The sequence below is a fragment of the Phyllopteryx taeniolatus genome, chromosome 20 (assembly GCF_024500385.1).
Source record: "Phyllopteryx taeniolatus isolate TA_2022b chromosome 20, UOR_Ptae_1.2, whole genome shotgun sequence".
Lineage (NCBI taxonomy): Eukaryota > Metazoa > Chordata > Actinopteri > Syngnathiformes > Syngnathidae > Phyllopteryx > Phyllopteryx taeniolatus.
Window position 1 is genome coordinate 477,214 of NC_084521.1, and position 25,287 is coordinate 502,500.

Below are 25,287 nucleotides of genomic sequence, written 5' to 3' on the forward strand. Positions count from 1 at the left end.
ACTCGATATAGTCAGACTCGCCTCCACACACACCTGGGGCTCTGGTACCACTCCTCTCGAGAGGGGTTGGACTCTCTTCCACTCTGGAGTTGCCCATGGTGAGAGGCGCCGAGCAGGTGTGGGTATACTTATTGCCCACCGGCTCGGCGCCTGTACGTTGGGGTTCACCCCGGTGGACGAGAGGGTAGCCTCCCTCCGCCTTCGGGTGGGGGGACGGGTCCTGACTGTTGTTTGTGCCTATGCACCAAACAGCAGTTCAGAGTACCCACCCTTTTTGGAGTCCTTGGAGGGGGTGCTGGAGAGCGCTCCCGCTGGGGACTCCATTGTTCTGTTGGGGGACTTCAATGCTCACGTGGGCAATGACAGTGAGACCTGGAAGGGCGCGATTGGGAGGAACGGCCCCCCCCGATCAGAACCCGAGCGGTGTTCTGTTATTGGACTTTTGTGCTCGTCACGGATTGTCCATAACGAACACCATGTTCAAGCATAAGGGTGTCCACACGTGCACTTGGCACCAGGACACCCTAGGTCGCAGTTCGATGATCGACTTTGTGGTCGTGTCATCGGACTTGCGGCCGCATGTCTTGGACACTCGGGTGAAGAGAGGGGCGGAGCTGTCAACTGATCACCACCTGGTGGTGAGTTGGCTCCGATGGTGGGGGAAGATGCCGGTCCGACGTGGCAGGCCCAAACGTATTGTGAGGGTCTGCTGGAAACGTCTGGCAGAATCCCCTGTCAGAAGGAGTTTCAACTCCCACCTCCGACAGAACTTTGCTCATGTTCCGGGGGAGGCGGGGGACATCGAGTCCGAGTGGACCATGTTCCGCGCCTCCATTGCTGAGGCGGCCGACCGGAGCTGTGGCCATAAGGTGGTCGGTGCCTGTCGTGGCGGCAATCCCCGAACCCGTTGGTGGACACCAACGGTGAGGGATGCCGTCAAGCTGAAGAAGGAGTCCTATCGGGCCTTTTTGGCCTGTGGGACTCCTGAGGCAGCTGATGGGTACCGGCTGGCCAAGCGGAATGCAGCTCTGGTGGTCGCTGAAGCAAAAACCCGGGCATGGGAGGAGTTCGGTGAGGCCATGGAGAAAGACTTCCGGACGGCTTCGAGGAAATTCTGGTCCACCATCCGACGTCTCAGGAGAGGAAAGCAGTGCACCACCAACACTGTGTATAGTGGGGATGGGGCGCTGCTGACCTCGACTCGGGACGTTGTGAGTCGGTGGGGAGAATACTTCGAAGACCTCCTCAATTCCACCGACACGCCTTCCCATGGGGAAGCAGAGTGTGGGTTCTCTGAGGCGGGCTCTCCTATCTCTGGGTTTGAGGTCACCGAGGTAGTTAAAAAGCTCCTCGGTGGCAGGGCCCCGGGGGTGGATGAGATTCGCCCGGAGTTCCTAAAGGCTCTGGATGTTGTGGGGCTGTCCTGGTCCGTCCGGGAAGTCGAATCTCAGATTCAGGAGGAGCAGTGTGGTTTTCGTCCTGGCCGTGGAACAGTGGACCAGCTCTACACCCTCGGCAGGGTCCTCGAGGGTGCATGGGCGTTCGCCCAACCAGTCTACATGTGTTTTGTGGACTTGGAGAAGGCGTGCGACCGTGTCCCTCGGGGAGTCCTGTGGAGAGTGCTTCGGGAGTATGGGGTACCGAACCAACTGATACGGGCTGTTCGGTCCCTGTACGACCGGAGTCAGAGTTTGGTCCGCATATCCGGCAGTAAGTCGAACTCGTTCCCGGTGAGGGTTGGACTCCGCCAAGGCTGCCCTTTGTCGCCGATTCTGTTCATAACTTTTATGGACAGAATTTCTAGGCGCAGCCGAGGCGTAGAGGGGGTCCGGTTTGGTGGCCTCAGTATTGCATCTCTGCTTTTTGCAGATGATGTGGTTCTGTTGGCTTCATCAAGCCGTGACCTCCAACTCTCATTGGAGCAGTTCGCAGCCGAGTGTGAAGCGGCTGGGATGAGAATCAGCACCTCCAAATCTGAGACCATGGTCCTCAGTCGGGAAAGGGTGGCATGCCATCTCCAGGTCGGGGATGAGATCCTGCCCCAAGTGGAGGAATTCAAGTATCTTGGGGTCTTGTTCACGAGTGAGGGAAGAATGGAACGGGAGATCGACAGGCGGATCGGTGCAGCATCTGCAGTGATGCAGACTTTGTATCGGTCCGTTGTGGTAAAGAAAGAGCTAAGCCGAAAGGCGAAGCTCTCAATTTACCGGTCGATCTTCGTTCCTACCCTCACCTATGGTCATGAGCTGTGGGTCGTGACCGAAAGAACAAGATCCCGGATACAAGCGGCCGAAATGAGTTTCCTCCGCAGGGTGTCCGGGCTCTCCCTTAGAGATAGGGTGAGAAGCTCGGTCATCCGGGAGGATCTCAGAGTAGAGCCGCTACTCCTCCGCATTGAGAGGAGCCAGATGAGGTGGCTGGGGCATCTGATTCGGATGCCTCCCGGACGCCTCCCTGGTGAGGTGTTCCGGGCATGTCCCACCGGGAAGAGACCCCGGGGACGACCCAGGACGCGCTGGAGAGACTACATCCTTCGGCTGGCCTGGGAACGCCTCGGGATCCCCCCGGAAGAGCTGGATGAAGTGGCTCGGGAGAGGGTAGTCTGGGCGTCCCTGCTGAAGCTACTGCCCCCGTGACCCGACCCGGATAAGCGGTAGAGAATGGATGGATGGATGGAACAGGACGGGTAAAAAAATTAAAATAAAACAATATTCCAAGAGGCAAATTCGCGAACGGTATATTGCAACTATGCAAAGGAACAAACGGCCCATTACGTTCTTTAAAGGCCTACCGAGCATTTACATTTAAGAGAACATTAATTGTAGCGGGACAACAAATAATACATTAATCGACAACTAATTATCCTCCCTCCTCCTCAACTCCATCCTCCAAAAGGCCCAGCAGGGGATGTACTCCCTACGGCTTCTGAGAAAGCACGGCCTGCCACAGGAGCTGCTGAGGCAGTTCTGCACAGCGGTCATTGAATCAGTCCTGTGTTCTTACTTCACAGTCTGGTTTGGTGCTGCTACAAAAAAGGACAAACTCCGACTGCAACGGACAATCAAAACTGCTGAAAGGATTGTCGGTACACCACTACCCAACCTTGAGGACTTGCACGCTGCCAGAACTAAGACAAGAGCGTGCAAAATCCTCTCGGACCCTCCACATCCCGGTCACCGGCTCTTCCGGCTCCTTCCCTCAGGTAGGCGCTACAGATCAATGCAAACTAGCAGACATTCCAACAGCTTCTTCCCTCTTGCAATCAACTTCTTAATGACCTAACCTACAATTCCATTACAACATGCTGGTAATTTTTTGTCTTGAGTTTGTTGTTTCATTTCTGTGGGGCCAATTATATATTACTCACGCACTCACTGTAGTTGTCTCGCCACGCTGCACTATTTGCATATCTGTTGTTGACCAATACTGGCCACTCATGCAAGAGTAGCATCTGCTCCATTTGCACACTGACTGAGGAGTATCTGCAACATTTGCACAATCAACATTGTCCCAGATTATCGCACTACTTGTCATACACTCCTTGAAGTCTCGGCGCCCTTTGCACAATGGTCATTGCACCGCACTATTGCAATATTAGTCTTTCGAACTGCTCTCAGTGCTAGAGGACTCTGCATCTTTTTGCACAATTGTCAAAAAAAAATGCATTACCAGATAACTAGCAACCCTTTATTCTTCAGTGACTGCTTTTTGTCAATGTCTTTATGTCTCAAAAGTGTTCTCTGTCAATTGACTGTCTGTTGTCAAACTAGAGCGGCTCCAACTACCGGAGACAAATTCTTTGTGTTTTTTGGACATACTTGGCAAATAAAGATGATTCTGATTTCTGATTCTGATATAACTTAAAAGGTGCAGAACTCCAACAAGTGTGGATGGCAGCCATGGGTCCAGATTGGCATAATATTAGAGGACCATGGAATCCAAGAAACTCAAACGGGATTTTGGCCCATGAGAGTCGTGAATTGGGACACCGGGTGCAAGGATTAATTAACAGAGCAACCCAGCGTTTCAGACAGAAAGCAAATTACACTGAAATAGGAAGAGTAAAACAAATGGATGATGAGCCTTTTGAGGAATACAGAGTAAGAATGATAACTGTATTCAAGACTCATAGCGGCTTGCAGGAGGATGGAGATGTAAATGGGCCATTTCAACAGCAGTTGAAGAATGCTCTCCATGCAGGTTCAAAAGACGCAATTCGCAGCTGGGTCAAACACTACATTGGCCCGCCTACAGGCACCTTGGAGGAGTATGTAAATCACGTCCTCCATGCTGAAAAAATAAGAAAAATAAACAAAAGTCTACAGACACCTTTTACCAAGAGAAAGACTGATGAAGCAGAAAAAGCTTTTTGTGAAATAAAACAAGTTTTAGTGTCAAGCACGGCACTAGCCTTGCCAGATTATAGCAAACCCTTTATCCAGATCGTAGATTGCAAAGGTCATTTTATGACCTCAGTTTTAGTGCAGCAAGATGACATCTATGTATGACCAAAAAACAAATCTATCCTACCAAAAAATCTATACAAACGGGCTGCTATATTGAGTCATGGTGTAACACGTCTCAACAGGAGGGATGGTGGAGCAGATACATCAACATTGTACAATTTATGGCTTTAATTCTTATTCAAAAAATTTTTGTAGGGCATGTTTGACATGTGAAAGGCACTTTGCAAGGATATCATTCCTAGATATGGCATTCCTGAAAAAATATACAGTGATAACGGTGCCAATTTTGTTAACCAAATTGTGAAAAAGATAGGAGTGATGTTTCACATTGATCTCAAGAATCATTGTGCTTACCACACTCAAAGCGCTGGATTAGTGGAAAGGATGAATGGAACAATAAAAAACGGACTGTGGAGACGGCATCTGCAGACGGCTTCTGAAGCCAGCGGCAAATGGCCATATTTTTGCAGGACAATGAGGACGTCAGTGGACGTTGGACCAATCAGATGACAGAAATTTCATACTTCATTGTATAAGTCAGAGGCAAGAACAGATAGCTTTGTTCAGTCTGCGTTGTCTCTGCTGAGGCTAGGATAAGCGTAGCTACTGACCCAGAGCTCTGTATAATGTATAGACTCCTCTGTCAGGTATAAATTGGTTGACTTTTAACACCTCGTTATAATTGTAGCTCTTTCACGAAAACGAACACGCATGGAACCTCGACAGTAATAGGTGATTATAAAATTCAGGTTCCTACAGTATCAATAGTGGTAGAAATTGACTTCAATCCGTAGCCAAGAGGGGACATCTGGTGGTGGTGTGGAGATGCTAGACTATTCGATAAATTGCCAAAAAAATGTAACAGGTCTTTGTGCCCTAGTGACTTTGTTGTTACCGGTATCGGCACATCCTATGTCTGTACAAGAATTAACAGCTAGTTTATCCACTGTCATGCCAGAACATTGGCAACGTCAGAAAAGAGCAGCAGACTGGCAGGGCCAAAATGATCCAACACACACATATTCCCTGTCCTTCTTTTCACATTCTTTTTCCTTTCTTATTTTGTCTTCATTCTCTTTCCGTTCTCCGTCTCCCTCTTCTCATTGTTCCCCGTGGTGTTTCAAGTGAGTACAAATTAGTAGATCAAATAGCTGCAGGATTTGAGTCCTCGATCTGTTGGTGGTGTACAACCAACAAAAACGTAGACAGAATCAACTACATCCATTACAACGTGCAAAAATTGGGCAATTGGACGCAGAGTGCGTTTGAAGCTGTACATGAACAGCTATCAGCCACATCACTTATGGCATTCCAAAACAGGATAGCTGTTGACATGTCGTTAGCTGAGAGAGGAGGAGTATGTGCTATGTTCAGAGAACAATGCTGCAGATTCATTCCCAACAACACAGCTACAGATGGCAGTCTCACCGAGGGACTCTGAACCCTTAATGGTAAAATGAAGGAACACTCTGGTGTTGACACCTCCATGTGGGACGCCTGGATGAATGCCGTTGGACAATACAAAGCCGTGGTGTCCTCAATTTTGGTATAAATCGATGTTTTTGCAGCAATTTTGACCTTGTGTGGATGTTGTTGTATTCATTGTCTGCGTTCTCTCATTAATACATTGATAACAACAGCAATCTCACCCATGGAGAACCGAATGGCTCAAATGTATCCTTTACTTGGTCCTGACCCTGAAGATAATGACAGTGATGATGATAAGGATGTCCATTATGACCTGCCTGATTTGTTTCTAGATCCAGATGACTATGAATAAAGATTAACATTGCCTCTGAGTGTAAATGTATTTGTTTTCATAAAAATGATCCTACAGTCGAAAATCTAACAGAAATGACTGATGTAAGGTGCTGTGAGAATTTGAGTAAATATTTGATAAACAGGAGGGAAAACTGTGCCCTTATCAAAAGATAGCGGCTGGAACATTTTGTGGTCGAAGGTTGAAACTATCAGTGCCGAAGAAGAACACATCTGCATTATCATCTGCGCAATGAGTCATATCTGTGATTGTTTCACGTTGCTGCTGTGTGTGCCCTTATCTCAATATAGCAGCAGCAACGTCTGTGTAACTAGGAACCACCCTAACAAAATAAAAAGAGAGGGCTCGGCAGAGTGTGGGCAGAGCGGTAGGAGGTTGTAACTGCGTACACCTCTGTCCGTTCTCCTCGTGAGTAAAAAGAACCAGCCTCTTGTCTTCCTTCCTTTTTTATTGTTTATTAAATGTTCTAGGTTGTTTGAACCTGACAAAAACAATAATTAGTTGCAGCGCAAATTGCATTCATTTAGACATGCCCAAAGTCCGGCCCCCGGGCCAAATCCGGGCCGTGTTCATATTTCCACTGGCCCGAAAGCCTCTGTCATAAAACCAATATGTGTCCCGGCAGTACAAAATACATGCGCAATTTTATATTTCACCACAGGATGGCAGTAAACTTGTGGCTGAACTCTCACGGGGCCGTTTTGCGCATGATCTGTTTTTTGCCCATTTCTAAAATGGCAACTGGAAGTAAGAAAAGGAAAGTTGATAGCGAAGGCCGACGTTTCCAGGACAAATGGAAGTCTGAATATTTTTTCACTGAGTTTAGAAACGACTGTGTCTGCCTAATTTGCCAAGAGACTGTGGCAGTGTTCAAGGAGTTCAATATAAAGAGGCACTACCAGACGGAACATGCTAATTACGACAAGCTAACTGGGAACGAACGTAGTGAAAAATTTAAGCAACTGGAAGCTGGTTTAACGCCTCAGCAACACTTTTTCACAAGAGCCAGTGAGTCGAATGAAAATGCAACAAAGGCAAGCTATGAGGTGGCAACGCTGATTGCCAAGCACTGCAAACCTTTTACTGTGGGTGAATTTATTAAAGACTGTGTGATGAAAATGGGGGAGAACATTTGTCCTGAGAAAAAGCAACAGTTCGCCAATGTTTTCCTGGCTCGTAGCACTCTCACGAAGGATCGAAGAAGTTTCTTCTGATATTAAGAGACAGTTGGACGCAAAAGGAGTGGAGTTTGAATTTTTTTCGTTAGCCTGTGACGAAAGCACGGATGCATCCGACAGCGCTCAGTTACTGATTTTTTTTAGAGGAGTGGACAGTGAAATGAACGTGCGTGAAGAGCAACTTGACCTCCAGAGCCTAACCGATCCTGTTTGTCTGTCTGATTTTGGATTTTTAGTTGACATAACCCGACATATGAAAGCCCTGAACACGAGCCTTCAGGAGCAAAATGCATTGATAAGCCAACTGTATTCACATATTAAAGCCTTTCGGACGAAGCTGCTACTTTTCCAAACCCACCTGTCACAAACGCAGCCCAATACCACAAATTTCCAATCTCTGCAAGAAATAATGACCTGTTTTCCTGCGCACAATATCAGTGCGCAAATGAGGAGGTATGCCGCAAACATCTCATCTCTGACTGAGGCGTTTCAACAGCGTTTCAGGGATTTTGCAACTATTGAAAAGGAGATCACGGTTTTTTCTTCTCCCGTTTCCGTGGATCTCAGTGACGTTCCAGCCCACCTGCAGTTGGAGCTCATTGAGCTGCAGTGTGACTCCCTCATGTCAACTTTTACCAGCAGCTGGATAAAGACAGGTGCCAAGAGATTCGTACATTTGCTAAGAAAATGTTGAGCTTGTTTGGCTCGACATACTTGTGTGAGAAGACATTCTCAGTCATGAACATGAATAAGAACTGCGTGAGGACAAGACTAAGTGACTCCCACCTGCGTGACATCTTGGGCATTAAAAGCACCGCTTTTGAGCCAGACCTGCCCCATTTACTGCAGTCGAGATCTCAGTATCACCCTTCACATTAATGCAAACATGTTGTTTGTTGATTCTGATAAATAAAGTTTGAGTTTTAGTCAAATTTCATAAAAATACTTTATTTTGCATTTCATTAATTTTTATTTTAACCTTCATTTATCCAGGTCAGGCAGTTATCAGATTTACCTAGCAGCAGACAACATAGTAAAACAAAGTAAAATAAAAATACATACAAAAAAGCATTCCCCTCGTCGATAGCATGTAAAATTAATGCTGGCCCGCATAACAATTTTTTTTACGTCAATGTGGCCCCTGAGCCAAAACGTTTGGGCACCCCTGATTTAGATGTTTTACCCCCTTCAATTTGTTAACAATAAAACATTTTTTTTTAATGTATTTATCTTACTTCAAACCTGCTGAATTAATATATTGTAAATAATACAATAAAAAAAAACATATCATTTAACGTTTATTCAAACTAAGTTTAATTATGATTAAATTATATTTTAAAAAAATAATTAAAATGGGAAACCAGTATGGCGACTACGAAACCCGTTATTACCTCCCCCGAGGAGGAAGCGGGATCACACTTTGAGTGGATGGGCCAGGAAAGAACCCGCAAAACATTGAGACAGATCCATATTACAGGCGGCCATATTGCATAAACTTGACTGGGTTACCAATTGTGGTCGTGGTTCGGTCAGGAGGCAGGAAGCGAGGTGGTCACATGACAAGACAACAACAACAAAAAACGAAAGCGGCCTTGTCGCCGACCATCTGACCGTCGTTTCCGGGGCCGAGCGCTACTAATCCCCTGGCAATCCGTGCAACTAAAAGCCGCTGACCTGGAGGCCGGCCTGCGCTGCTGCGCCGAGGTATGCTGGCGCTAACGTTAGCACCAGTGTTAACGATATCGGCATGGAGGGAGGGCTCGCGTGGAAAGGACACAGTCAGTCATGCGATGAGGCAGCGCGTGAGATGAAAAGGGAACTTTTACAGTGAGCCCTGCTATATTACAATTAATCATTCACACCCCTGCTATATTGCAAATTGATTTTAAATATTGCACGCTCTGTTTGCTGTGTTGCTGCTCCGTGTGCGTTAGTGGCAGTTGTTTGAAGGTTTAGAATTAGAATAACATCGATGCCAATTTCCATTAGCCAGTCTTTAGCGTTGCGCACTACATTTTAGCATTAAGCTAGGTACTTTCGTTCTAGTTATATATAAAATAAAGTTATATAAATATAATTGTTTTTTTAATATGGTCTCTACATCTACTGAAGTCATTACATTTTGTAAAACGTACACCACGGATGGGGATTTCTCATTATATTATTTCCAGATGGGTGGTCACATGACTGTTTAGGAGTGGCTATGATCATTTTCCCATTTTAATTAGGAGTGTATCACTTGTTTCAGTAAATTTGAAATAGTCACATTGATTTTATTACTAATTTTGAAATGCCTACTTACTTTTCACCCACCCTGTAGCTCGTAGATTTTCACCTATCACGCGTGGAATAGAATGCATCCCCTGCAATAAACAGGGGTTCACGATACTTCCATTTTTTTGGGTTTTTTTTACCGGCAAAAAGCAGATTTAAGCAGTGCGAGCACACGAGTCTCTCAAGTCCCGTTTGTCAGTCGTGTACAAGTGCTGGCCTACATTTCACACTCAGACAATGTTTATTCTCTTCCAGCTACACGTCGCAAATGGGTCAACGCCTCTTCTGTCGTACAGTTGATGACCACGCTCATCAGTAGCGGTGTCCTAAAAAATACCGCTTCGAAGTAATTTCCCGTGTAAAATATTAATTCAGCCTAAATAAGGAAACACCACAAAAGATCGCAAACCATCTGACAAAAATATGCGAAAAAAAGAGCTATGAATTAAGAACTTAAACCCTGGTACATGACAATCAGTATATACCACCCAAATGTGACAATAGGAATATGATTGGTAATTTCATGGCATCATTGCTTTTCGGTCTATAAAATAAGTTTGTACTTGTAGAAATAATAGCTCACGTATGCTAAACAGCCTTTTTCTTCCAGAATTTCTATGCTTGACTCTTTCAACACTCACAAAAAAAGAAAAATTAGTTTTCCACAAACTACAAGATGATAGTGCAAGGATTTCTAATCCCCAGCTGTCAATTATCTTGTCTAATGAGACTGGAATAAATGGAGGAAAAGTCAGGAGGATGATTCCAGAGATTTTCACTTTGAGGTTACCGCATGGGCTTCGTGTTAATCACACGGCCGTAATTAAACGACGTCTGATCCAACCCGGCCGGTGACGCCCTTCTGCGTTCTAAGACGACGAACAAACAAAGTGCTATAATGGTTTTGTTTTCAGCTCTAAATTGCTTTATTGGGTTCATTTTGGTAGGCTCAACAATGGAGGTGACTTGTATTGTAAAATTCCAAGAATTACATTAACGGTAATAAACTAAACAACCATATTTAACGCAAGTACATTTAACTGTGAAGATCCCATTGCCTGAAAATGTTTTTAAAAATGCAGAGGAAATAATTTTCACATATTTTGGTCTTGTTTAGCAACAGTATTTGTTATCTTTTTGGCATGAGGTCTAACAGATACTCCGTTTAAATTTATTTCACAGCATCTTTTTCCACTTATAATGATCTATTTCAGATTCCTACTGCTTGCTATAGTAAAGCCATTACAAGGAGTTGGTTAAATTGGAAAAACCTACGGCAGGTAAGTGGATTGACATTCTCTGTGACATTTTTAAGATGGAAAGTATTACACTTGCCATAAAACTACAACAAAGTGCCTTTCTGAAAACCTGGCAAAGATTGCTCTGGGATGTTACGCGAGTACAACCAACTTTCATCAATTGCTAAGTTGCATAATCCTTTTGTTATATATTCTGCCCCTCTCTTTTTCATTTTTAAAGTTTTGTTTTTGATATCATAAAGATACGCCCCAGGATTTTTGTTCTCGGGAGTTTAGATGGCATAACAGATCGTCTTACAATACGGTGGAAGGAGCAAGCATTATCTTCATCTCTGTACTATTAATACAGTATGTAGACGTGGATATCCTGTGGAGATTCAACGGTAATACACGGATCAGTGGATGCAAATGATGAAATCAATGTTAGTAAACGTGAACCATGTTTAATTGCAATAAAAAGAGAACTCACAAAGTCGAGCGCCGAGCGAGTCTTGTGGTGCTTTTTAGCGCTCCCAGGGTACTTGATCTTTTATTTCAGAGTAAACAAAGACATTGCGGAGCGTCCCGACTGTCACCGCCTCGACTGGTTTGAAGAGGGAAAATAATCGAGGAATGTGAGGCATGTGCGTACGATCCCAATAAAACTGTCGCAGGGAGCGGAGGTCGGCAGGATGAGAATCTAATTCAACGGCAAGAAGAACGCATTCAAGTTTGGAGTCTTTGCAAACTCTCGCAGGTACAGCAAATGTCTATCTTAAAAGATCGTGAACGGCCACAATATCGTGGTGTATATTTTGCATCCCCACTAAATAGGAGATTAAAAATGTTTTTTTTTTCTTTTTACAGTATACAGGCAAATTTAAGAGGGGCGTGCCTTCAGTGTAGTACCACAACATGCCGGGCAGCACAAGACATGCGGCATAATTAAAAGCAAGAAAGAATATTTGCCTGTGACTATTGTTGTATGCTATGTTTGCATGTGTTGCTGCTCCGTGTGTGTTACGGTGGCAGTTGTTTGAAGGTTTACAGTTAGCGTAACATCGATGCTAATTTCAGTTGGCCCGTTTATGCTGTTTCGCATTATAAGTTAGCATTAACAGAGCAGACGTTTGTTCGATGAAATGACATGGTTTGGTTTAACATTTTGGTATTGAAATATACAATGTTACATTTTCTTTTATGTGTCAGTTCTATAGTAAACTTCAACTGGGAGGGATAATTGTGTTCAAAGCGTGTGGGAAGGCTAAAACTATTTAAACCTTTTATTTAAGTGGCTTTGGAACATATCCCCCGTGATTAATGGGAGTTTCATTGTAGTTCCAATCAAGATGACGGCCTTCAAAGGGAAACCATCATCTCTGGCCCGGCGGCGAGGAGGAAAGGTTTGGACTTCCTCTCGAGGGAGCCGAACTCTCCAAGAGTCTCCACCCAGATGACTGAGCAGAAAGAGGAAACGGACCTCGTGACGCAGTGACATCACTCAGACAGCATGTCGAAACTCTGAGGTACGCGTTTTCCCCCCACACTTGTGTCAGCTGAGGCCAGCGTATTCAAACACACACAAATTGTTCAGCGTTGCTTTGGCGTCAGTCGTTCCGACATGTCCGGCATGTCGGAACGACTGATGCCAAGGCAACACAATCCCGCGTTTCCACACTTGTCTTCGCACACATGTACAGAGGGCCCGACTGCAAGGACATCTCAGGAATGCCCGGAATCCATCTGAAGTTGTTGAAGTGCCGTTGAGGGGCTCGGACTGGGTCTCCCAGAGATAACCGCGACCAGAAAAGAAACATTTGGGAATAGAACATGCATGAATTGTTGTTTTTTAAAACATAACAGCTTTTGACAAATGCCAAATTCCTGACATGAAAGGAATGAAAATACTCAAGGTCAAACGCGTGTGGACAGCGGCATTAAGAGCGCCGTAAATCCAGCCGGAGGGTTAGCCGATCACACGAAGCTCTTGGCCATGCGGAGACGCTGATCGCCGCCAACCGTAATCTCGGCCGGGCAGCTATCAATCTCGGATTGATGTAAACGTCTGACATCCCGAAGCTCATTAGGAATACCGATGACTTTCGCCCCGACTGCTCGCTACTTGGGCTCGTACTTCACCGCATCGCACGAATCGAGGCTCACGTCGAGAAAATCCCAACAAATTCTTCTCATTTTCCCATTCCAATGCAAAATACTTCCTAATACTTTGATTAGCAGATAGAGTTGGAAACAGTCAAGGTCTGCATGCCAGCCATGCGTCTGCATGCTGCTTTGTTTGAATGACAAAATCAAACTAATGCCACCTGGTGTAATGGAGAGTTACTGTGTCGCACTTCTTTTTCGTGGTGCGTTCTAGTGTAAATTCACAGCCAGGACAAATGTACCAATAAAATATACTGTGACTGAAATGGCGATAAAACTAAGCACCTGAATTTTTAAAGGGGATCACTGTTTACAAATGTTAATTTGCCTCAGTGCTGTATTCTGTGTTTCTGAGAGCAGCAAGCAAATGGTCAAAGAGGAATATGCTAACAAACAACAACAACAACCGCGGGTTTAACGAGCTAACAACAGGAATGTGAAGGAAAAGCACACCCGGAGGAAGAAATATGATGGCGGCAGACTGCCAGGCCAGAAGGCCTGTGTGACCTTCAAGAACTTGGTGGAGCCAATTAAAAACTCCTTTGGCGTGTAACAAAAGGAGAAGTCAGCTTTGCCTCTAACTTATTAACCTTTGCCGGATGACTTTTGGAAGCCACACACTTAGCTGGAACATGTGCTACAAGGACTGCAAGGGCCACACGCAACAACAAATATTATACTTTGACAATAAAGTCGGAATATTACCAGAAACGCTTTTGATGTTTGAAGTTGAGTATGAAAATAAGCCTACTGTATTGAGAAAAGAGTTCTTAGATGCTTCTTCTGTTGTCAGACTGTTGCATTTTTTTGTTTGTGTGGGGAAGTTGAGACTTACAATTGTGTTTTTCTAAGATCGTGATTTTTTTAATTATCATTTTTGTCATTTCATTGTAATTTTTGTCTCTTTCTGGAAAGTTTGTGGTAAATTTCCATGGGAAGTTAAACTGGGGAATTATGTAAAATTCCAAATTGCAAACTGTCCATGGAAATAATGGAAATTTATGGGAATTAAGCTAATTTAATAGAAAGCTATCATTTTGAAGGATAAATAAATAGTGTTTTGCCATAAGCGGTCTTCCATGCAAAATAATAAAATTAAAAAGCCTTACATTTCAACATATTTGTAAGTACAACTTTATCAAGTTTTTAAAATGTTATTGAACAATCAATGCTTTCACTGAAGAACAAAAACAAGAATCATGTTGAGTTAAATATAAAAGAACCATTACAAATTCACAAAAATGCATTCCCTATTCAAAAAGAGCAACAAAGTCCCATTGAAAATGTAAATAAAAAGAGCCTCTCTCCCTCCATTCAACATGCAAATAAATAAAAACAAAAGTATCTTGATCTTCCCTCAAGCTTGTCAAGCCTAGCGTCTGTATTTTTGTGAACTCGTTCAGCAAATGGGCTCTTCATATTCAACTGCACTTGTTTTAGTCGAAATTACACGTTTTCACCAAGTGTATTCAAGTTCCTCATGAAGAGCCACCTTTCAATTTGATAAACCCCTGAGTCAATCCCATTTATTCTCGTCATTTTCCATTACTCCACCATATGCGGAACGTCACACAGCCACACCCGGAAAACAGGTTAGCCAACTTCCTGTGTACAGGATCCGTGCTAATGAGTATAAATACAGTTTGATGACATGACTGATGCCAAAATTTTGCTTTCTTTCTGGCTGGTATCTTCGGACAAATGTTAACAACATGTATATGATTTATTTATACAAATATGATATATGTAAACAAGAACAAGGCCTAAGCATTGGATACTGTCATCTTTGGTGGCACTGTGGTGACATCTTATGTTTCAAAAGACGTTTCAAGTTCCTGTGGGTGCTTTGCCCGAGTCCCATTGCGCCATTTACCCACGCCGGCTTTCATCTGCTTTTTTGAATGCAGAAGTAGGTTGCGCATATAGCGGATTCCCATCCATTCCTCTTAAACTACTCCCAAAAGTGTAGTGATACGAGGATTTCAGGTGAACCCAGATGAACTTCATTTGACCTTGTCGAAACTTTTCAATCTTGAACTATTCAATGCTTCCGTACTCTTTGCACAACTTGCCGTTCGACAATAAGGAGCTGATCAAGCAAAATCACAACAGGTGTTTTTTGTTTTGTTTTCTGTCAAAGAAGGTCCCACTTGTATGCCTTTCTGTTACTCTTCCAGTTTGCAAGCTGATGCTGACACCACAAGATCAGCGGCCAGGTCCCTCTCAGAACATTCCTGTTTGAAGCCTCGCAATGCGAGTGAGTTTTGCAGAACGTCAAATGAAGGTCAGCTCAGAGGCCAATTCTTGTTTGAAGCCTCATACTGCTGATCAATTGTTAGATCTTGGTGTCACTCACCATCTCAACCTTTTCCCCCCTCATAATATTCACATTTTGTAATATTACAACTTTTTTCAGCATAAGTCTTTTGTTCTCCAACACTTTTCCCCCCTCTTGAAATTTTTCTCTCATAATATTGTGATTGTAATTTTGTTCATAATATTCAGTTTTTTTTCCATGAAATATTGTGATGTTATACTCTCATATTACAACTTTATTCTCAATTACAACCTTTTTGTCATACTTAACAACTTTAGTTTTGCATTACTTTTTTTTTGTCAATTCAGCATTTTGTCCTCCTCATATTTGGAGTATTCTTGTACAATTACCACTAATTCTCTTAATATTCAGACTTTGTAAAAATGACAGATGTCAAAATGTCAACAGAATGAAGACAACCGTTTAAATACCAATTGGAATTCAACCAGGAAACGTATCGGTTAATTAATTGATCAAACAAGTTGTGAATTTTGCCCGAGTTGAGTTCACTTGTAAAGGTTGGAAAACGTTTTAGCTTCCTCCTAAAATTTCACCCCAAAGCCCAACACCCCTAACATTTTGAGAGTAGTGGAAAGTTTCCAACTTTGAAAATTCCTGGAATTTTGCCACTCTTGTTGACGCCATTTTGCAATTGCCGTGGCGTGTTCAAGCTTCGGCTTTTTTTTGGTTTTATGTTGTTAAAGTCCTCAGCTTGCTGTGTGAAGCGTTGGACAAAAAAAAAAAAAAGTGCACTTTTCATAAGCCCCCTGTTAATTTCAGACACACATTGAAACACCGACACGTCTCAGCTTGAAGGGCTTGTCACTGCAACACGTCACAACGCCGTACCTCCCTCCTCCTCCTCTTCTACAGTCCCTCGGTGTGTCACGGATGGTGCTCAAATAGATGTCGAAAAGCGAGCATAAAAAGGACGCGACGGTCGGTGATTTTGACTTATTTCTGTATTCGGCGTATGACTTGCGTTTCCTCAGGAAGTCTCCTAATAACGGAACCGGCATGTTAATCGGTGGCTTTTGTCCTCGACGGCTTTCCTGTTTGTTCCATTCAACAGATAAAAAAATGTAAAACAGGACTAAGCGCGTGAGTGGCGTACAGTCTCGAGAAAACATGACATTTCTGGAAAATACAACTCAACAATTATCGCTACGTGTCTCACTTTCTTTGGATTGTTTGCTTAGGTTATTAAAAGACAAATTAAATTACAAATCTCAATTCATGGTGAGTGAACTAAATAGGAATAGGGATCAAATTAACAGTGATTTTTTTTTAAATATCGTCAGTATGGTCTTGACAAGTTTTTGTCATGGTTTGAGTTTGTCAGTCACTTTCTGCCACCTGGACGTATCCCGGTGCCGATTGTTTACAGACATGAAACGCTCGATTGCAGCGATTTTCAACGTATGGTACGAGTACCGCTTGTCACACGCGAAAGAATCACTAAATTCATAAATACAAATAGAATGTACACGTAAAGACGTTATTGTGCAAGTACAATTCCAGTTTGGCAGTGCAAGATGCAGATGCCTGAATTTTTTTTAAAATACAATAAAACACATTAGAATAAAGCTTGCAGCTAGTTTGTATTGAGCCTGAATCCAGTATTTTACTCTTCAAGTACAGTTCGGTTGTATTTAAAGTTCAAGTACAGTACAATACATTTGCATTTAATCTTTAAGAACTGTTTGTTTTAACGTTCTGATTTTTATTTAACTCCAACGTGCCATACATTTTTTATTTAATCCTTATATGATTGCTGTTTATCCCTATATTCAAGTTCAGTGTTTGTGTTCTAACTATGTGTACTGTTACAGTGGCTTACATTAAATACAGGTATATTTTTTGAACCACTAGTCAGTTGAAATACAAACAAAACAGCATGTTGGGGTGAATGCGATCCTTCAAAGGGTTGAAGTTCTCCTTTAGTTCAATTTGGCAAATTATGACTTTTTGTCGAGCCCTTACAAACAAACAAACAAACAAAAATGTTCCCATAGAAGACGGCGAGCAGGCACTTTAGCTCCATGTGAAGCTGGAATTGGCACCGCTGCTCCTCACAGCGAACAGGCCTCTGAAGAAAACGAAATTACAGGGAATCCTGGGGGGGGTGCAGCTGGAACAGACACACCCTCCCTGGCCGATAGCTCCTTCCTCTTTTTCCTGCTCCTACTTTCTCACTCAACAAAGCTGTCAGTTAAAAAATCAATCAAATCAATCCAAAAAAGTGTCACTCGTGCACCAAATGGCTCCAAAAGCAACACGACGCAAACCAAATGATGAGTCAAACTAAAGGACAGATGTGCAGCAAGCAGAGATGAAAGCCATCAAGAAGTTTGTTGAGGGAGACGAGGAAAAAAAAAAATCAATCAATCAATAGCAGCAAGCTACAATGGCTGCACATTCCTCAAGTCTGCAGATGAATTGTCGCTCCATAAAACAGCACATTCCACACATGACCACGCGCACTTTTTAAACAACGTGGCTCATCATAAACGAGCTAATGGACTGGAAATAATGCTGCTACTGCAACAGCAACACAAGTCTGATATTCGAGTTTACTTGGGGCTTCCCCGCCTCAAGCACTGTTTTTGTGGCCCGTCTGGTGTTATAGTGTCCGGAAAAGGCTTCTACTGGCAGTGTGGCGAGTAAATGTGGGATTATATGACTTCTTTGAGGGCCTCCTCGCGAAATAAGAAGCAAATTAACAGCTGAGACGCGTTCACTGACCCGCTGTAAAACGGGTCTCCGCGCATCGCCAGTTTCCAACCGACACGGTGAATTTGGATTGAAAGGGGTGAACAGTAGACACACCCTCCGTGTAAACACGCACAAATATCGCCACCGCGGCTCAACGGAAGCCGCCCCGTGAGTAGAGTGTTAACAGGGCCCGGCCAGCCACTTTCGTGATCCAAATTTCCGGTACGAACGCCGAGCTTTTTCGCCACAAAAGGCGCCAGGAGTTAGCTCCGCTTTGGCTTACCTGCACATAATTGCTCTCACAGTAGTCCGCTACTCGGGTCAAGTTCTGGTAACTCTCCACGAGGGCTCTCTTGCCGGCCGGAATCTCCTCGTCGAGCAACATTTGTAGCTCTGCCATCTTTACATGCCTCCGGCGAGCGTCGTTGCCCCTTCGCCGACTTCCCTTCGAGTGAAGCGGCTACCGAGTCAGCCTCAGTCCGGGAGCGGCCCGGCCCCTCCCTCGCCTGCTATTGTGGGCCACTACTTGCCTCAGACACAAAGATCGTCTCGTTATGCTTTGTCTTGCAAAGACGAGTCACCACGCGCTTCAACACTATCAAATTTCACACGCAATCGTAGACATTTAATCTAAAACGTCACATTTTGTCCGCTAAATGTTATTTTATACATACAACAACCACAGGGAAAATGCTCACTTTCGTGTTAGCAAAGAGTAAAGCGATCAGAGTGAGCTCTCTTTATTTCGACTAGCAGCCTGACACTCACTCCCACAGGAGCATGCTGGGAATTGTAGTCTTACCAAAACAGAGTCAGCTAAACCCACTATTTTTTACGTGTTTCCAATGCATTGACAATAGTAAGCAGCTATCTATTGTAATAGTTATGGCTCTTTCTATTTTCGTTCGGCGACCTGTGTTTTACTGTACGCGAGGAATCTCATCCGTTCACGCGGGTGTTTGTCGTAAGTAAACCGAAAGAAACTCCAAATCCCAGAATGCACCTGTACCAGCTTTGACACTGCACTGTTGTTCATGGCGTCTGGTGGTGGAAGGCAAGGGGCTGCTCGCCTTCTGACACTCAGATAGGCTGTCACATTTTTTACGGTAAGCGACATTAGTCCTTCGAATTTCCTTCGAATCTTCTGCAATGTGTGAAATGTATTCAGCAGTAACGGTGTTGCTAACTGTTTGTCCAAGAAGATACGTGGTGTGTAGGCTCTCTGGTTCAGTAACAGCGTTAAGCATGCCACAATTTGAAGCGTGGCTTTGATTTTGTTTTTTGTTTGTTTTTTTCCCCGAGTATAAAATGACGACTTAAACGAATATTGTGTGTCTGAGTGTAGCTGCTTGTCACAATGGAGGTGGCCCAGTCGCTCGGTGCGGACGAGCAGACGCGTTTGACCCAACTGCGGTTCGACGCCGCCGTCAAAGTCATCAAGAGTTTGCCACCGAATGGTGAGTGCAACAAAAACAGAAGTGGTCGTTGGGGCCAGTCGACTGTGTTTCAAGTTCAACCGGGCTTTAAACACGCACTGCACTGCGCTGACGACGACAAGGATTTAAAAAGGCCTAATCCACTTGGCATAGCAGACTTGGGCGACACTGTTTCGATGTACAATAACTCACGTTTATTGCCTATTGGTGAAAATCAGCGACCATATAAAAACATTTGTGGAGAGTTTCACCCCCTCACATGCTACTTTCAACACATCTAAAGCCATTATATATTCTAATGCTTCATGCAAATAATATATATGACAATATAGATGTTTTTTTTTAATCATCTTAAAACATTCTTTTGCAGGTTCTTTTCAGCCGTCCAACGACATGATGCTCAAGTTTTACAGTTACTACAAGCAAGCCACTGTTGGCAAGTGCAACATCGCCCGGCCGGGATTCTGGGATGCCGTCGGCAAAGCTAAATGGTCAACTGTCACTTTATTAAGTATACACAACGTTATGGTATAATCAGACAACAAAACTGCACAGAATAGACCTCTCTTTAATTAATTGTGCTTTATTACGAGTGCATATGTACACGGCAAGACTTATCGTCATAATATTGCATTTGTGTAGCTTTCAGGGACTCCACCAGTATGGAAGTACATATGTGCCAGCAGATTCTGAATTTGAATTACTAACACAGAATAGAACACAAGTCTTTGAATATTTTGATGGTTTAAGAAATTAATTGTTAGTAACTCCAATCCAGAATCTGAGGGCACAGATAGATTTCTACCATCCAACAGGCTTGCGCACTTTGCACATCACGTTGCTCTCTGCCCTCAAATGACCCACGTTCACTCGCCGCTCGAGTTTGTCGACTTGTGGACTCGTCGGCCACAGTTCCAGCTTGGTGATCTTTCCGGCGGGAGCTGCAAAACAAATTGAAAACGCCACTCTTCCCCACACTTTCTCCCGCTGTCCCTTGACATTCGCAGAGGAGGAAGTTTGACAAGGCTCTCGGGAAACTTATTTTGGGAGCGCTGGGGGCCATAGGGAACGGTTTGGCCAAAAAATAAACAGAGCCAACCCACAATGAACGTTCACTTTGTCATAGCACATATCAAGATGATGCAATGAAAGCTTTGATTTTGTGTGCTTGAACCAATTAGGAATGCATGGAACTCTCTGGGTGAAATGACAAAAGAAGAAGCGATGGCGGCCTACGTTGACGAAATGAAGCTGGTACGTTTTCTTCTTTAAAGTGGCCTTTCGGCACTCATTGAAGTGAATTACGGATTTGTGCGTGTAGATTCTGGAGGGCATGCCCATGACGGGCGAGGTGGAGGAGCTCCTGCGGATCCTCGGACCCTTTTATGAACTGGTGGACGAGAAGAAAAAAATCACGCAGATATCAGACCTCAGCACAGGTTGGGTTTCTCCGTGTGAAAAGCAGTGAACTCCCGTTTATTGCTGGGGTACTTTCTACACACACCCGTGATAGGTGAACAGCAGCAATATATAGACCATAAAAATAAAACTTTCCACTAGCCTAATTACAAGTCATTTGTGTATGTTTTAGGAGTACAAGAACAAATATAACAAACAAGCCTTTAGAGGCCTCAGTTCAACCTTAACCTGGATGACTGAGAATCTATACAGACATAAATTTAAAAACACAACTTTTAGCATGCAAATTGCTATTTAAGAAATTATATATATTGTGACAGTAAGTTAAACATGACTAAGCTAATTACGCTATTTGTGATAGTTGTACCCGTCCCATAATCATTAAACATTTTAACTTATTAAAATACACTTTTTAAAGAATTCTATAGCACCTGTTCTTTCTTGCTCTCAAGAAATAGGAGATTATTGTATAATATCACTTTGAGGAAATGTCGACACTTCTGTTCTCCATATTAGACATAAACTGATTGCTAAAACCTGTTTGTCACTTCCAGTTAAAGTTTATTGTAAAACTGACACATAAAACAAAAGAGAATTAAATATTGTGTATTTAAACACCACAACGTTGTACCAGTATTATATAGTTTGCTCTAGAGAAAGTCAGCTAGCTTAATGCTAACACAATCGACGGGCTAAGTAAATTAGCTGAGCTGTTACGGTAATTCTATTATGGAGTTTAGCTGGGGACCTTTGCCGCCTCTTTTTACTCACTGAGTAAAAGTGAGTGTTGTGGCACAACATGGTACTACACTAAAGGTGCACAACTCTAAATTCATGTCTGTAAGCACCTATTAAAAAAAACAACAATCACTTACTAATCTGCGATATTGCGGGGGTGCGAAATTTGATAGTGCATGACTGCATTACAGTCTTTCCATGTCATTTTGTCTCATTTTTTTTGTTTTTGTTGTTGTTGTTTTTTTTTTTACAATTTGTCTCCTGTCACACATAGCCCGTTTGACGCAGTTTGCTAGGCAGCTGGAAGGCAAGTACACGTGACCTGACTGCGGTGTTTTTGCCGAATAGCCGCTAGGCCAGTTAGCCACACGTGCTAGATAGCGGTGCGGACTTTGTAGCTTGGGTTGTTTTGTGCTTTTGTCGCTTGACGCGCACACAGTGGAACCTCTTCAGATCGGACCCCACAGCCAATAAAGTAATAAAATAAATCATTAGTTTTTTAATTGTATTCTTTATTATTAATAATTTTTCCAGGTCGGCATTGCAAATGAAAATCTGCTCTCAATTGCTTACCTGGAAACATAATGGTTAAATAAAGAAATTAATTAAGTCAATTATTAGTTTATTTTGTGAAGTAAGATGTGTGAAATTGTTTGTTTTGCCAAAACTTTTAATTTAATTTTGAACAATAAATAAGAGAGGCAATTATTTATTGAGACAATATAAAAACGGTAACTAAGGCAACAAACAGGACTGTTGTTAATGTAACTGTTCAGCGAGCCAGCTTGAAGAATGGAGTGGTTCGTACTTTGCCCACTCCATTCAAAAAAGCTCTTGTTGAGGCGGCTTGCATCGCAAAAAGAAAGTCGGCTATTTTGCGTAACTTTAAGGACATACTTTAATTTCAAATTCCTAACTAAGATGTCGGGTGTGTTGGACTTTGGAGGTTGCACTGTAGCCACCATTGTTGCTAATTCACGACCACCGTGAAAAGTGTTGTGGCGTGATTAGCTTGCCAGAAAGCATTCCGCCGGCGTTGAAGACGTTCCATTGTGCGGCCGACAGGCTTCGGCTCGACTCCGAGCGGCGTGTTGTCGAGGAGCGTGGCCAAGAGCGTCGTCAGGACGATGGAAATGAACGGAACGCTGGAGACCCGGCCCGCCGAGCCCACGCCCGACGACCGCAAGGAAACGTCCGGCAAAGACTCGCAGGAAGAAGACGAGGAGGAGGTCAGGAAAGGTAATTCGGTTCAAGCTACCTGAGAAATTATTGTTTACTTTGTCACTGATTAGGTTTATTTGCAGCCTCGCAGCCAAAGAAGAAAGCGTCGCCGAGGTCGCGCACGGCTCAGAACGAAAAGGTGGCCAACGACGTGGCGCGTTTGACCAACGGCGAATGCTCGCTCGTCCCTCAGGAAGCGCCGGGCGCTCAGCTTCTGCTCAACGGCCACCACGACGGTAAGGACGCTACCGGAAGAAAAGCGTGTTCGCTGAACTCCTGAATATTGGCGCAAATTCACCAATCTGCGTTTTTCTTCCGTGCAACCTAGCGGCAAATTTTTGCCAAAAATCTAACCTATTTGCAGTTTTTGTGCTCTTTCTTAAAAGCCTTAAGATGCCACAAGATAGCGCCAGAGCTCTGTATGAACAGAAAGCCAGTACAGTAATCCCTTGTTTATTGCAGGGGTTACGTTCCAGAAACCACCCACAATAGACGAAATACATGAAGTAGCGAACGATTATTTACACCTGCAAGGAGCAGGGCAGATGGGATTACAGAAAAAGCACACAAATAAGCGAATATGTGCGTTTTTCAGCGAATAACTTTTATGTTTTCCAGAAAACTAGGTGAATCTTCCGCTGGCATTCCCATGTGACCACAGCTTTATTTTAATGGTGGCATTTTTCACACAAACCGAGGCTCTTCTCGTTTAATTGTTAATCTTTTTACCACATGAGGTGGACTGTGACTTTTCTGTGTTGACTCTTCTTACCCCTCCCGCTCCTCAGACGGCAGCAAGGATGTGACGGGCCCCGCCCAGCTCGCCAGCGACTCGGACAGCGAAGTCTATTGTGACTCGGTCGACCAGTTTGGCCAGAACGAGGCAAGAAAAATTGCAGACCGGGCACCGGTTCCTCATGTAGAGGTCAAAGGGGCTGTTGACATGAGCAGGATGGTGTTTATTAGGGGCGTGGCATTTATTTGGTAAAAATGCATTTCTATACTAATTCATAAAAATGTTTCGCAAATAAATAATGATGATTACTTGAAATAGTTTAAAATGATGGCGAAACGGCAACATTAAAAAGGCCGCACAACATTGAGTTTGCATTTTTGCCGGCTTACTCCCACATTCCGAAAACATGTTGGCATATTAGCAGACAAAGTTTGGCGCCGTACTTTTAATCAAGAGTCCTGTATATTTGCTGCATTAATATAGCAGATTTTTTTATCTAAACTTTTTATGTATTCATTCATGTCAAAATATTCTTTCTAAAAATACATGTACATTTGACAGGGATTCAGTATTTCTTATAAATTATTTAATTGTAATTGATTAAAATAATACAATTAAAAAATAGTGAATTAGTTCATCAGTAACATGGAATATTTGACTTTTATTTATATTTTATTTGGTTTTTATTTATTCATCTCACTAAATGTAATTGATTCATTGTAACAATAATATACTAATGTAATAATTTTACATGTGCGTTTAACATTTTAATAAAAATAATTTACTAATTGTCGCATACATTTCAGAAATTGTATTAATTGGCTGAATACAACTAAATTTATTAGAAATAGATTTTAAAAAACTGCGGTTTAAATTGTATTAGAATTATTTATTTTTGTATCAAGTTATTAATTTAAAAAAACTTTTTTTTAGCCTCATCTATAGATGAGCTGGACCATGTGACCCATTGAGCACAAAAGTTTAGCCACCCCTGTCCAATAGAAAAAAAAAATGGATGGAATTTGTCTCGTAGATGAGTGACGACACGGCTACCACAGTTTGAGGAAATGCCGTACATATGAAACGATGACGTTACAAGCACATCTGCTCATTCTTCTCGCGTGTTATTAAAAGAGCCCAGAGCAGAACCGCTCTATGCAGGACCTGGACGAGGAAGACGAGGAGCCTGTGGACCGCGTGGATGTCCGGGGAGCGCCTCAGGGCATCAGGTGCGGCGGCGAGGACGGAGACGCCGGCGGGAGCGTGACACAGAGATCCAGAATCGACGTGGACATGCCAAACTCCTCCGTCGGAGGCGGCAGAGGTAAAACAGCAGCCGTGCGGCCATTTTGTTGAGGAACACATCTAAAGTGGACTCGCGGAAAAAAATAGTCGGTGACACTTTGCCGCACACCAAGCAATTGAACACCACACATCTACCGGCAGGGTATGATGGTCTGGGGTTTGGAGGCCCCACATTCAATATATTGTGTTATTTTTTTATTGAACCACAAAAACAAGGCGTGATTGTCAAGATTAAAAATAAATAATAATTCCCATCCCTATTTTCAGACCTCCTTAATATCTACAATGGAGGGTTGCAAAA

The 25,287-nt window shown here is 43.4% G+C and overlaps 2 protein-coding genes and 1 long non-coding RNA gene across 19 annotated transcripts in view; 2 read left to right on the forward strand and 1 right to left on the reverse strand.

Moving 5' to 3' along the window:
* The window catches only part of abi1a (abl-interactor 1a), a 42,010-nt gene extending 23,336 nt beyond the window's left edge, over nt 1-18,674 (reverse strand). For all 13 annotated transcript variants that reach the window (XM_061757880.1, XM_061757875.1, XM_061757873.1 and 10 more), the window contains exon 1: nt 18,415-18,674. In XM_061757880.1, coding sequence (XP_061613864.1) covers nt 18,415-18,531 — 117 coding nt within the window. In that variant the 5' untranslated portion in view covers nt 18,532-18,674. The remainder of the gene's footprint in view (nt 1-18,414) is intronic.
* On the forward strand, nt 8,960-15,659 carry LOC133470039 (uncharacterized). The gene is made up of 3 exons (XR_009785839.1): nt 8,960-11,693; nt 12,275-12,462; nt 15,277-15,659. It is a non-coding gene; the product is annotated as an uncharacterized LOC133470039 (long non-coding RNA).
* A 212-nt stretch (nt 18,675-18,886) lies between the features above and the next one.
* Nucleotides 18,887-25,287, forward strand: part of acbd5a (acyl-CoA binding domain containing 5a) — a 14,922-nt gene continuing 8,521 nt past the window's right edge. The window contains exons 1-10 of one of the 5 annotated variants that reach the window (XM_061757882.1): nt 18,887-19,237; nt 19,477-19,588; nt 19,938-20,058; nt 20,749-20,821; nt 20,889-21,006; nt 21,999-22,031; nt 22,790-22,963; nt 23,029-23,181; nt 23,734-23,828; nt 24,843-25,005. In XM_061757882.1, the coding sequence (XP_061613866.1) occupies nt 19,489-19,588; nt 19,938-20,058; nt 20,749-20,821; nt 20,889-21,006; nt 21,999-22,031; nt 22,790-22,963; nt 23,029-23,181; nt 23,734-23,828; nt 24,843-25,005 (1,030 nt within the window). In that variant the 5' untranslated portion in view covers nt 18,887-19,237; nt 19,477-19,488. Of the gene's footprint in view, nt 19,238-19,476; nt 19,589-19,937; nt 20,059-20,748; nt 20,822-20,888; nt 21,007-21,998; nt 22,032-22,789; nt 22,964-23,028; nt 23,182-23,733; nt 23,829-24,815; nt 25,006-25,287 lie in introns of those variants that run through there. The other 4 variants (XM_061757881.1, XM_061757883.1, XM_061757885.1 and 1 more) reach the window with 4 other exon arrangements.